General features: G+C 47.2%; 1 protein-coding gene across 1 annotated transcript in view; it reads right to left on the reverse strand.

The window, feature by feature from the left end:
* The window catches only part of TXNDC5 (thioredoxin domain containing 5), a 27,890-nt gene extending 16,197 nt beyond the window's left edge, over window positions 1–11,693 (reverse strand). Inside the window, exons 1-3 of the mRNA XM_003788294.3 lie at window positions 11,485–11,693; window positions 6,491–6,640; window positions 377–482 (exon numbers count right to left, since the gene is read on the reverse strand). Coding sequence (XP_003788342.1) covers window positions 377–482; window positions 6,491–6,640; window positions 11,485–11,540 — 312 coding nt within the window. The 5' untranslated portion in view covers window positions 11,541–11,693. The remainder of the gene's footprint in view (window positions 1–376; window positions 483–6,490; window positions 6,641–11,484) is intronic.
* Window positions 11,694–13,811: the final 2,118 nt, after the last annotated feature.

The following is a 13,811-nucleotide window of genomic DNA, read 5'->3' on the forward strand; positions in this document are numbered from 1 at the left end:
CTTATTTAACTGTTGTGTTCAGACATTTCTACTCAACTATCAATGTATGTGACATGCTCTCTTGCAATATGCACAGTGGGTGAGGTTCCACCGATTACCAGTTCAATGTAAACATTCCAAATTGTATATAAAATCAACACATTGTACCCCATAAATGCAGTAAAGTACACAGTAATGATCTAATAAAAAAAATATTAATTTTTCCACCATGAAAAAAAAAAAAGGCCTTTTTAAAAGTGAATCTTTACTTACATCAATGAGCTCTACAAAAGTAAAGAGTTGCTTGAAAACAGCAGCCTTAATTATTCGCTTGGTCTGGCCTCTGCCCAATTACATATTACCCCCAAATGAAGGAAGGAAGAGGGGGTGTGCTTACCGTGGGCTCCTCATTCAGTGTCTGCAGCATCCAGTTTTCCAGTGTCTGGAAGTCCCGTGGACCCTGGTACTTCACAGCTTCTTGGCCAGGCTTGAAAAACTTTAAGCTGAAAGAATAACAAAGGATTACACAGAGCAAAAATTTCAAGCCCTTCCAACTGCTCTGAGTTCAGAGCACTATCTTATCAGAGAGCAAAGTCATTTCGTGAAACAATCAGAAAACGAGCTGTCAGGGAGCTACAGCCAGGCACATATCTGCCACTGTCTGATAAAACCGGAAAAAGAAACGAAAATAACGTCCTGGGAGATAATAAACCCCCTTAAGCCCAAAGTTTTAGACATTTCTTATTTTATTCAAGTAAAATAAAACTGAGGTGAAAACTTCCAGCCTCATGCTGTGACTTAAACCCCAAGGGGCAAGCATGCGTGCTTGTCTGGAGAACTCTAGGGCTTTTCCCTGCCAGGTATATCTTTCCCAGGCTTCAGCAGTTGTGTGGATATGTGTGTGTGCTGTTTAGATACAGCACTTCTTTGCAATAAATGTGTCCTTCCAGGCCATCTCGGCAGGTACTTGACCCTTGCAAAGCAGGGCTATCCAGTTACTCCGAGAATTCAAGTTTCTAACTTGAACAAGAACATTCTTGACGCTGGTTGAGGTGCAGCCCATTCACATCCCCATAGAGAGGGATGCTTCTTTTTTCTACGTATTATATGTTGGCCTCAGAAGGAATCTGAGGAGAGGATACAGAAGCAGTTCCTTTAAAGACAAGTGAAAGATGTGATCAGAGGATGGAGCTAAGACTCCTAGGTCCTAGATCACTCCACTCGTAGTGGGAAAACATACTCCAGATAAAACTTAATAAAAGGCGACAAGGATAGGGGAAAATGTGGCTATTGACAGAAGAGAAGTGAGCAATAAAGACTGGCACATGAGGTCGGGTGCGGTGGCTCACACCTGAAATCCTAGCACTCTGAGAGGTTGAGGTAGGAGCATTGCTTGAGCTCAGGAGTTCAAGGCCAGGCTGAGCAAGTATGAGACCTTGTCTCTACCAAAAATAGAAAAACTAGGCAAGCATTGTGGCAGGCACCTGTAGTCCCAGCTACTCGAGAGGCTGAGTCAAGAGGATCGCTTGAACCCAGGAGTTTGAGGTTGTTGTGAGCTATGAAGCCACAACATTCTAACCAGGTGACAGCATGAGACTCTGTCTCAAAAAAAAAAAAAAAATAAAAGACTGGCACGTGTACTTGTTGGCAAGCCCATTCATTTAAGACACCCCTAATACATCTACAATGTGGATGTGGATTTTGTGATTAGATGCCCAATATTCAGTATCAGAACTATAAGAAGCCAAGATATGCAAAAATCACATTTGAAGGTTTGAGTAGTGTCTTAGCTCAAAAGCTATAACAGAATACCATAAACTGGGTAGCTTATACACAGAAATTTATATCTCATAGTTCTGGGGACTTGGATCCGAGATCAAGGTGCCAGGAGACTGAGAGTCTGGTGAGGGCTTTCTAGATGATGCCTCTGACTTGTGTCCTCCCATGGCAGAAGGGGCAGGAGAGCTTATAAGATTCTTAATCCCAACTCAAGAGGTTTCACCCTCATGACCCAATCCCCTCCCAAAGGCCCCAGCTCCTAAAACCATCACATGGGAGATTAGGATTTTAATGTATGAATTATGGGGGATACAAATATGCAGTCTATAAGAAATAGCCAACTCCCTTTAAAATGAAAGCCTTAAAATGAAGTCTCACAGCCACATGAGAAAACCAGTAAATTGGCTAAATTAGGCATTTAAATTAAAATAGGTATGTTAGCTTTACCTAGAACCTGCCCAAGTCTTGAGATTCTTCTTTAATGAATAAACTCACAGAGCCCAGGAATAGAACTGGAGCTTCTGTTACAAACCTCCCAGTTGGTCTGGGGTATCTGGCTCCAATTCTCACTGTCACTGGAGGTGATGGAAATTGGGCCACACTATAGCCACACACGTTTCCACTATTGCCAAATCTCCCCAGAGGCATTTATATCTCCTGGAGACTCTTTCAAGGAGAGTTCAGGGGGAAAAAATCCTCACTTAGCTGTCACTTTGGAAAACAGCAAGATGAACATTCTACTACTACAGACAGTGTTATGAGTTGAATCGAGTTCTCCAACACAGATTTGTTGATTTCCTAACCCCCAACCTCAGTGAGACCTTATTTAGAAACAGGGTCTTTACAGAAGTAATCCAATTAAAGTGAGGTCATTAGGGTAGGCCCTAATCCAACACGACTAGCATCTGTCCTTATAAACAGAGGAAATTTGGACACAGTCATGCATGCAGGGAGGGGGGGGCCACATGAAGACAGAGGATTGGCATGACTACCTACCAGCCAGAGGTTGCCAGCCCACCATCAGAAGCCAGGAGGCGGCAAGGAAGGATTTCCCTACAGGTTGCCAACTCCTTGCTTTTAGACTTCCAGCCTTCAGGACTGTGGGACAATACCTGCCTATTGTGTCGGCCACTCGGCTGTGTGGTACTCTGGTATAGCAGCCCTAGTAAAACTATATAGGTGGCTTCCCTCCCTCAGTCCTGCCCTGCTCATAGTTTCCCAGACGTAACAATTCTTTACTGGTTCAACAGGAAGACCTCAAAACACTTCCCTGAGCACAGTCAGCCACCGCTGACTCCCTCTCCAATCCTTTGCTCCAATTAAACTCGCAGGGGAAGAACAGCAGAAAAGCCGATCTACTGACGCACAGCCCAGTTCACACACTTACAGTCGTCATCTGACTCAGGTCTCGCCATGATTCCATGTGAGGAGAACTGTTTTAGAGGAAGAAAAGTGCCCGTGGATAAATCTACGATTGCTCCAGTATGACCACATTTTATGCAATATACTTCACTGCCTGGATTCTATGGGTAAAAAATATGTTCCTGGAACTTCGGCAGGGTTATGATGGTCACAGAGGTTCCCTGCCATCCTGTGTTCAGACAGTAGTGTGAGCTTATTTTTGGCTTTTGTATTTTTGTTTTTTAAGACCCTGGGTAGAGTGCCGTGGCATCACAGCTCACAGCAACATCAAACTCTTGAGCTTAAGCGATTCTCTAACCTCAGCCTCCCAAGGAGCTGGGACTACAGAAGCCTGCCACAATGCCCAGCCATTTTTTAGAGATGGGATCTCGTTCTGGCTCAGGCTGGTCTTGAACCTGTGAGCTCAAGCAATCTGCCCGCCTCGGCCTCCCAAGTTCTGGGATTACAGGCCCAGCCACTGGGCCTGGCCTTGTTTTATTATTCATGTTTATTTATTATTATTATTATTGAGATAGGATCTCATTCTGTTACATAGGCTGGAGTGCAGTGGCCTAATCCTAGCTCACCGTAACCTTGACCTCCTGAACTCAAGCAATCCTCCTGCCTCAGACACCCAAGTAGCTAGAGCACACACCATCATGCTTGAGTCATGCTTTTAAAAATTTTTTTTAGACATGGGGTCTCACTACCTTGCCCAGTCTGGTCTCAAACTCCTCCTGACTTGGCCTCCCAAAGTGCTAGGATTAAAGGAGTCCTCACACATAGCCTGAGTTTCATCCTTTTAAACAACATAAAACCAGTGAATAGCTTACTTCGGGAGACCAAATCTTCTACCTAAAAATCGAGACAAATGATTCAACATGGATCTTTTTAAGTTTGTGAATACCACACACAGAATGGCTGATGTTACAGCCAGACAGTTGTTACAACTAGGTCCAGGTGGAACCCCTCATTTCCCTCTCTAAATCCCCATAATGAATGCCTTTCTCAGCCATATTATAGCTTCTGTTTCACCTTCCCTGGGGCATGGTTTATAATACATACAACCCCATGGCCACAAAAGGTTAGCAGTTGAAGGACAGAAAGACAGAACAGCCAACCCATCTTTGCTGCTCCTGCATTTTAAAGTAACAGACTTTTAACAGGTAAGCCTCTTCTTCCTTATCTTACCCTTGCCACCTGCTTCTCTGGGACACTCTTGACACATACTTTACAGGCATTGCTGTAAAGCATACAGGACAGTGAATGCCTGTATATAATTACACATAAAATTGTAGGAAATTTTATCCCCACTTATCTGATTTGATGTAGACTCAAATTATGGCACTTAGATTAGCAAGCTGCCACCATAGACCAAGAAGAGTACTAGGATCCTTTATGGAAATGCTAAATTTCCAAATGTAGGGGAAACCCTACTCTTTATTGGGTGTGCTCAGATTGATGGTTGCACACATGCTATTCTGTGTAACTCCTGTAACAATGTTATCGGGTAGGTGGGTACGACCCTGCTACTTAGACTCAGAGGTCAAATGATGCAGCCAGAGCTGGAGGTAGTAAATAGTAGAGCTGGGATTCACCCCAGGCTTCTAGGTTCAAGTTTTCCATACTGCCTTTCAGGTCTAAAGATAAGCTTTGATTTTATGCATAATCAATGGCCCCCCTATATTACCCAATTAATAATGAATTACAGTAACACCTCTATAAGCGGACCACCCAAGGGACAGTAACAAACTGGTCAACTTACAGAGGTGGTCATATAAAGAAGCAGGCCTACTGCGCTGATACGTACATGTGGTACATGTCCAATCTATGGAAATTAGGTCAACTTAAGGAGGGGTCAAAGTAGGGAGGTGGTCAGCTATGGAGGTTCTACTGTATATCCTGTACACAGAATTGACTGCATTCCTCGCTTGACAAATATTTATGAAACTGCAGTGGCCAACACACACAAACACCCCCACCCCCCTAGAAATAACATCTTCCAGGCTCGGCGCCTGTAGCTCAACCAGCTAAGGCGCCAGCCACGGACACCTAAGGTGGCAGGTTCGAATCCCCAGCCCGGACCCGCCAAACAACAACGGCTGCAACCAAAAAATAGCCGGGCGTTGTGGCGGGCGCCTGTGGTCCCAGCTACTTGGGAGGCGGAGGCAGGAGACTCGCTTGAGCCCAGGAATTGGAGGTTGCTGTGAGCTGTAATGCCACGGCACTCGACCCAGGGGGACAGCTTGAGGCTCTGTCTCAAAAAAAAAGAAATAACATCTTCCTTTTTTCAGATAACTATTTTCCTCTCTAACACTAGCCATGGGGACTGAATGGGGATGCATCTTCCTGCCTCTCCAGCCATAACCACCATTCCTAGAATGGACATGTTGTCCAAGCAGGGCCAGTAAGTGGCGGGCTCAAATCCTTCCATGGGGACAGAGCTACACAGTGAAAAAATCAAGTCACTGGAGCTGAGACTTAGAACTTCCTATATAGGTTTTTAATTAATCTCCTCTTTTGTTTAATATGCCAGTTTCAATTTCTGTTGTGTATAACCAAAAAAAATCTCTTAACAGTCAAGGGAGTAAGCAGTGTCACTTGTCAGAACTGCTATACTCTGGTTGGTTACCCTTCTTTTCAAGAGAGACAGCCCTTGTCACCTGGGAAATAACTCTAGGAAGTGTGTTTAATAGGAGAGTCACCGTAAAATCAAACCAAATTGAGCACAAAGTCTGTGCACACACTGGTGAACATCGATGTGGCAGAATCTCACAGGGGCCGCCACTTTTGTCTTGCAAACACATTCTCTTATACACAGGAAAATTCAACACTGATTAAAGGCTTTTCTTCCCAACAAAATAGAAAGGGCATCTAAAATAGCCAGGGAGGGCCGGGCGCAGTGGCTCACACCTATAATCCCAGCACTTGGGAGGCTGAGGCGGGTGGATTGCCTGAGCTCGCAGGTTTGAGACCAGCCTGAGCCAGAGTGAGACCCTGTCTCTAAAAAAGAGCTGGGCTTTGTGGCAGATGCCTATAGTCCCAGCTACTTGGGAGGCTGGGACAAGAGGATCACTTGAACTCAGGAGTTTGAGGTTGCTGTGAGTTAAGACACCACAGCACCCTTGGTCAAAGGACGACCAAGTGAGATTCTGCCTCAAAAAATAAACAAATAAATAAATAAGCCAGAGCATTAAATATAATTTTTCCCCAACAACAGAGACTGCCTAAGCTTAGCATCTCCTCAGAGCTACAAAAGAGTTTGCCAAAAGTTTAACTTGGACTTTCTTTGGAACAACCAGGAAACCGTGCAACCTTCCTTCCGACTTACGTGGGGTATCCTCGCACCCCCTGGGCGGAGCACACGTCTGAGTTGGCCGTGCAGTCCACTTTAGCCACATAGACCTTGGCATCTTCCATGCTGTTATACTTGTCTCCCAGGTCATTCCAAGTCGGCTGTAGCCGCTGACAGTGTCCACACCTGGAAGGCAAGAGGGCCAAGCACACTGAGCAGCAAGCACACCAGATCGCTGGGTGACTGGCCCGTAAGATATGGGCCTCTCACAACTACTCTGGGACCTCATTCCCCTGGTTAAACCTGGTCAGAGCTGCCCTACTGCTCTCAGTGTGAGACAATGTCCCAGATCCCCCCTCGGCAGGGGCCCTGCTGACCTCCCACTTGACCTGTCCTCCAGAACTCACCCTCCTTCCCTGCCAGCCTACTGCAGTATCTGTAGTTTTCTGAAAGGACATGAGCTCGGCTCGTCCCTGGGACTCAAGACACACTTGGATAATTAATTCCTATTTGTCCAGGGTAAGTTTGGCCTTCACTCCCCCCCACATCTGCCCTGACTCCCCAGGTGCTTGGCATCCATTCTCTTCTCCCCTTCTGGAAAGCTCCCCTGCCCCCATCCTGGGCGCAGCTTAGCACTCCTGCTGTAATCGCTTCTTGACTAGTCAGGTCTCTTCTACCATACAGCTGTAAACCCACAAACACAAGGCAACCTCAAAATTAAATCAACTCTACATTTTCTCCAATGAGAAGCTAAAAAAAGAAAGTTTGTGACAACCCAAACTTCTAGGGTTGATACAATCAAACACATATTATTAACACAGTGCCACGCTAGGAAAAAAAATTATTTTCCTCAGAGCCATAGTGTTTCATTACAAAAATAAAAACTTTGAAAACAAAATGATCCTTTCTAATTTAATGAAAAATCTGTGATTTTTATTGTTGCCTGTGCATAAGTTCCATGTTTTGATTGACAGTGAAAACGCTGTGCAGGGGTTTCACAGTGTGCAGCCTTGCTATGGACCTTCCACCTACCTACCAGTTCTATCTGCTTCATGAGACTCTGGGTGCAAAACCAGCATGAGTTAAATACAACTCACATGGTAGTTAACATGTTAATTTATGTGTCAATTTCTGGATATACAAATATTTTGAAATCACTCGTTATTTAAGTAAATATGTTAATTAGGATGACTGCTTCTTGCCACTCTCCACATTTCAGGACAGCAGCCTTCCCAGCCCTGCGTCTACGCTGTGAGTCACACAGCTGACCACCTTCCTGCATCGTTTCAGCTGTCTGTGGTGCCGTGTTTGAATTTAACATAAGACAACAGTAGACACTTTGTCGCGAATCTTAAGTACAACCTGTAGCACTGTGGCACATGGGACATGGGTTTTTGGTTTGTTTTTTCATTTGCCTGATAAGTGCACATTGATGTCTACAATATAACCACCTGTTATATTGCTTTTAAAGGCTCTTTATGCACCTGTAATCCTAGCATTCAGGGATGCTGAAGCAGGTGGATTGCTTGAGTGCAGGCATTTGAGACCAGCCTGAGCAAGAGTGAGACCCCATCTCTAAAAAAAAAAAAAAAATAGCTGGGCATTGTGGCGGGAGCCTGTAGTCCCAGCTACTTGGGAGGCTGAGGCAAGAGAATTGCTTATGCCCAAGAGTTTGAGGTTGCTGTGAGCTATAAAGCCATGGCACTCAACCCCAGAGCAACTGAGACTTTGTCTCAAAATATAAATAAATAAAAATAAGTTCTTAAAAAAACTTAAAAGTTCTTTACAAAAACACCTAATATTTATCATTGTGAGTGCTCCCTCAAAATAATTTATCAATAAAACCTCTGTTGAAGCTCTTTGCTTCTTCTCTTTTCTGACAGATGACCTCTGTCAAAAATAAGCATCTACAGGTGGCACTAAAAATGTGATATAAAAATCACATACAAAATGATTCCGTCTTTTCTGGAAGATAATCGTGAGAGGAAACTCCGTGCTGTATTTAAGGGTACGTGGTATAAGTGCCAAGAAGGCAAGCATTTCTCAACCCTCTGGTTACTGTGCTATACTGTGCACATGCCTGGCACGTACTAAGTGCTTGGCAATTTCTTAAGTGAATATATGACATGTGTGGATTTAAATTCTGTAGACTGAACAAAGTGAGGTTTGAAAAGGGGGGAAAAGAAGATGGTAACAAGATAATTAAAAAAAAAAAAAAAGAACCCTGAAGTGCGTGTACCGGGGGATGTGAATTTTTGGTTCCTCAGTTGGCCTTGGTTCTGGCATGCTCTTTCTCAAGGTGTGAGCATCTCACCACATCAACTGCAACCCTCCTGTCAAAAGACACGGATCTGAAGCACTATTAATAGTTCCACTTGGTGCATAACCACAGAAGCCAGACTGCTAGAGGAAACATGGCAGTGAGGACTCACTGTGGGGTGGTCTCCAACAAAGCACCTTCCTAATGGATTTTCAAGGGCAGTTCTCATCCTAGGGGAATGTGGTCAGACATGTTCATTCTAAAACTTTAAAATTCTTCTGTATTCTTGAAAAGTTTTCTTGTGAAAACACGGGATGAGATTAAAAATGAGCAGAATTTGGTCATGCCTCAAATTAAACCGACCATCCAGGACCATCACTAAGCTGGGTGTGCAACTGCCTTACCCCTCACTGTGATGGATCCACATGTTTCTTCTAGTCAGCCCTTCCCCTTTGGGGCCCTTGCAGCTATGGTGCACGCCTCTTACACAGCCAGCTCAGTTCAGAAGGTACCCTGTGGCCAAGTAATAGAGCAAAGCCACTAGTCCTAATCTTGACCTCACTGTCACCAGGTTCAGGGTGAATCACGAACTGGCCATACGGAAGCTGTGACCTGATGTTGGCACAGAACCTACAGCAGTAGGACAACCCTACAGCTGCCAAGCTTAGAGCAAAAACACAGATCAATGTTTCTGTTACCTGGTGCCTCTGTTCTGAAATCACCTGTGAGCTTCCAGCACTGTGCAGCCACTGACACTGAGCTCCGCTCAGCTCACAACTATTCTGGGACCTCATTCCCCCTCTTAGACCCCCATCCCACCCCCCCCACCCCCCAGAGTCACCACTTGCTCTCAGCACTAGATTGCAGCATTAAACTTTGCAAGGCCTCGCTCCGGCTTCTCCTTGCTTGAGTCCTGCTGACCTCCCACTTGACCTCTACACCAGAACTCACCTTCCTTCCCTGGCGGCCTACTCCTGAGCCCTACAGCTTTATCTGCAGTTTTCTGAAAGTGCCTTCATAAATTTTTAAATGCCCTCATAGAAACCTACATAACTCTATTTAAACATTTGTAGTGGACTATTATGAAGCAAATAAATAAAAACTTAAAACGGTTACTTTTTCTGGGCGCGTCCACCTAAATGCCTAGAAGCCACATAAAATGAAAAAGGAACGTAGTGAATACCAAGTGCTCAGACTTGCCAGTTCTTTCACTCAGCCCAGGACGAGCTAGTATTTATTGCACACACTCCAAATTTCAAACCCCATTGGCACTGCAGGCACTTACCACGTGTACATGTCAATTCTTCTTTAAAAAAAAATAAAGAAAAAAGAAAACTCATAGACAGATTTACTCCACTGAAATGGCCTCCAATTAAGTAGTGTACTTAACTGGAATAGTTATTCTGAGAATACTTTTGCACAGAGTAACTATTAATATTGACTGTTTTATGCTACAAAGTATTTCTATACCCTTGGTAGGACTAAAAATTCGAGTTTGAGAACTTGAAACACAATATATCCTCCATATACATTGTTAATAAATGATGGCTATAACCCCAGACTGGCCCCCAAAGGTGATTTAATTCCAAATGAGCTGAAACACTGTAACAGGCTGAATATGGGGTAAAGAGGAAAAACTTTCTCTTACTTTGAAAGGCATAATTTCTGAATAGGGCATTTTTCTTAGGTACGTTTTTCTGTTCCTTCCTACATCCTCTTCCCAAATGTGTGTCTCTCTCTGCCAAATTCTGCAATAAGCACATCCAGGCCACTCACATCTCAGACTGCCATCTGCCCTAAAATTAGGCTTTCAGCTCTGGCCCACATTGAACTTCCCTAACTCAGGGCATCCAGGCCCTGGCAAGAAAGCACTACATGTGCCTGTGAATGGCAGGAAGCCCTTCCCAGGAATAATTCTCAGGGTAGGGGTCTTGGGTCAGTGGTGAGGCCCACAGCAAAGACCCATCCAGAGAACCAAGCAGGAGATTGTCTACTGAACAGGGCGACTTTTCTCATCTACCATTTTACAAATGACCTGGCCCCAAGGCAGCAGAGGGGAGGAGGTGACAGACAGATCACAGTCCTAAGTTGAGAGCAGTGGGTTCCCGTGGGCTGCCCAGAGCAGAGCTCATATCTAATCTGAGCTGAGTAGAGGTCGCCCGAATCCGCACCACTCTTCCCAAGGTAGCAGAGGAACCCTGCTCTGCCTGAGCCATTCCTTCCTACTCCACAAAACACGCACAAAATTGGAAATCACACTTTCCTTTTTTTTTTTTTTCCAATGAAACCCTCACGAAGGTGATACGCGTCCACAGCCTACCCCTGTCGCCAGCCACCAGCAGGAAAGACCCCCCACCCCGGTGAGCGCACGTGGCCCACCAGGTCTTGGCTGACCTGCAGGCCGCGGCGTCCGGCGCAGAGGAAGTTTGGGGTGCGGGGCAGGGGACCTCCGGCGTGACATCTGGGCTTCCAGCTGCCCGAAAGGGCCACGACCCAACCGCCCCCTCCCTGGTTCCGAAGGGGTAAGGGTGAAAGGTCGGAAGCGCCGGGCAGGGGCCGCCTTCCCCCGGCTTTGCCCTGAGTGCCCGCCCCCTCCTGCACCGCCCCGGCCGCCCAGCGCCACGTCAGCCCCGAGCGCCCGGCCCGCGGCGCCCACACGCTGCCGGGCCCGGAGCCCGCAGTGTCTGCGCACCCCCGGCCCGGAGCCCCGTGCCCGCGCCGCCCACGTCTCCGGGCTCACAGAGAGGGGCCTGGCCGGCACCCTAGTTACCAGGGCGCGAAGAACATGACGAAGTGCGCGGCGCTCTGGATCCCATGCGTGAACATGTCGGCTGTGTACAGGTGCTTGGCGTGCGGGTCCTGGTCGTCCGCCGCCGCCCCCGCCTCCTCGGCCCGGGCGCCCGAGCGCCGGCCGCCGCCATGGCCCAGCAGCAGCAGCAGCAGCGCGGCCAGGGCCGAGCGGTGGGGCTGGGCGCGCTCTCGCCGGGGCGGCCGGTCCCCTCCGCGGCACCGCCTCCCGCTGCCCGCCCCGCGCCCCGCCCCGGAGAGGCCGCGCCCCTTCCTCTCCGGCCCGCGCCGGCTCCGGCTCCCGGCTCCTGGCTCCCCTGCCCGGGCGGGAGTCGGCGGGGAAGGGAGGGAGCGAGAGGGCGGAGCCTCCCCGTGAGCGCAGCCTCCCCCGCTTCTCGGGACCCGTCGCTTCGCGGTTGTCCCGCGGGGCCCTGCGCCTCCGCAGACCCGGGATCCTGAGCGGTCCTTCCCCGGTGCCTGCTCTGCTCAAACGACCCCGAGCACTGACGGAGGAAAGAGAGGCCAGGCGGGGAAGTCGCAAAGGGGACTGTCAGCAGCGGTTAATCTCAGCGCGCCCAGACACGTCGGGGTTTCAGGGCCAAAGGAAGAAAAGAGCTGCAGTCAGCAGAATGTAGGAAATTGGGCAAAAGTGGGTGGGGTGCACACCTGAGTCAGATTTTTGGCCAGACCTCAACTGTGATTCTGGGCATGAGCTTACTTAGAGGGGTGATGAAACCCACATCCCAAGCGAACCCTTTTATCACCGCCCTGCCTTAACTGGAAGGTGACGAGGAAAGAAGGTCAAATCAATCTCTTGTAGAAAAGAAGGGCTCCTTGCAGAACTAGCTGTTGTCCTGGGCCCCAACTCATCCCAGTTATAAAAATGAATGACAGCACACCTGCTCCTGCTAAACTCAGCATTGTGGACCAGCAGAAAGACATTCCCTGCACTGAGCGCCTCAGAACTCAAGCGCCTGTGGGGCCCACGCACACCTTATGGCACACACGCACACCCACACGCACCTATGGCACACACGCACACATACACATGCGCACCTTATGGCACATGCGCACCTTATGGCACACACGCACACATACACATGCGCATCGTATGGCACACACACATCTTATGGGCACACTCGCACACCTTATGGCCCACAGGCACATGCACCTTATGGCACACACAAATGCACACACACGCACACACCCCCCTTATGACGGATGGAAGTCAGAGTTCCAGCCTTGCCCTGGGGATCTGAAGCCGGGTAGAGAAAATCACTAGGTTGCTTCCCCGGAATCTGGCTTGGTCTGTGATTATCCTCAATCCAAAAAGCCCCAGATAGTAATTCCTGGTGTAACAACGGGTAAGTGCCCACTGCCTCACCTGTCAATGTTCTGCTCCAGCCTTAGTCTCAACCACTTGTGAACATTTAACTATGGTTTGCCAAATACCAAAACCATCAATTTCCCTCCGAAACCTATTCTGGCAGCCACGTAAGCTTGAATAGTGGGAGGCATCTCCCATTCCTCCAGCTTTTTCCTGTGTTCCTGGTGTCTCAAGATTCCAAACAACCACGTTTCTTGCAACTATCATTTCTTTCCACCGTTCTCAGCCTTCATACCCGGAGTAGACCCTAACTCTGGCGTATTGTGGTAGGTTTCTAAGTGTTTCCTTAGTTCACATGGCTAGAAAAGTAACTTTCCTAAAGCCCACCTTAGATCATGACAGTTTGTTGCTTAAACTTGGACAAACACACCACCACTGCCCCTATAGCCTTGGCCTATAGGGTAAAACACAAATTCCTTGGGCTGCCTTTCAAGACCTTCTGTGATGTGGTTCTGTCATGCCTCTCGTCTCTGTGAAATTTGCCACTAAAAGTCCAGGAATTCTCTCCAATAATTTGTTGTTGCCAGATGCTAATCTCTATGCTTCTCCACACCACATACTTTCCATTCCCTTCCTCTCTGCCATCAAGAAATTCTAACATGGCATGGATGTGGAGAGAAGGGAACACTTCTACACTGCTGGTGGATAATACGAGCTAATACAACCTTTTTGGAAAGAAGTTTGGAGAATACTCAAGGAACTAAAAGTAAACCCTATAATTGCTCTACATATAATATACCTAGATGATCAAAAATCATTTTACAGCAAAGAAATTTGCACCAGAATGTTTATTGGAGCACAATTCATAATTGCCAAGACATGGAAACAGCCCAAGTGCCTGTTGACCTATGAATGGATTAACAAATTGTGGGATATGTACACCATGGAATACTAGGCAGCCATAAAAAAGATGCAGACTTCAC

This window comes from Otolemur garnettii, unplaced genomic scaffold, assembly GCF_000181295.1.
Source record: "Otolemur garnettii isolate 467f Iridium unplaced genomic scaffold, OtoGar3 scaffold00026, whole genome shotgun sequence".
NCBI classification, from domain to species: domain Eukaryota; kingdom Metazoa; phylum Chordata; class Mammalia; order Primates; family Galagidae; genus Otolemur; species Otolemur garnettii.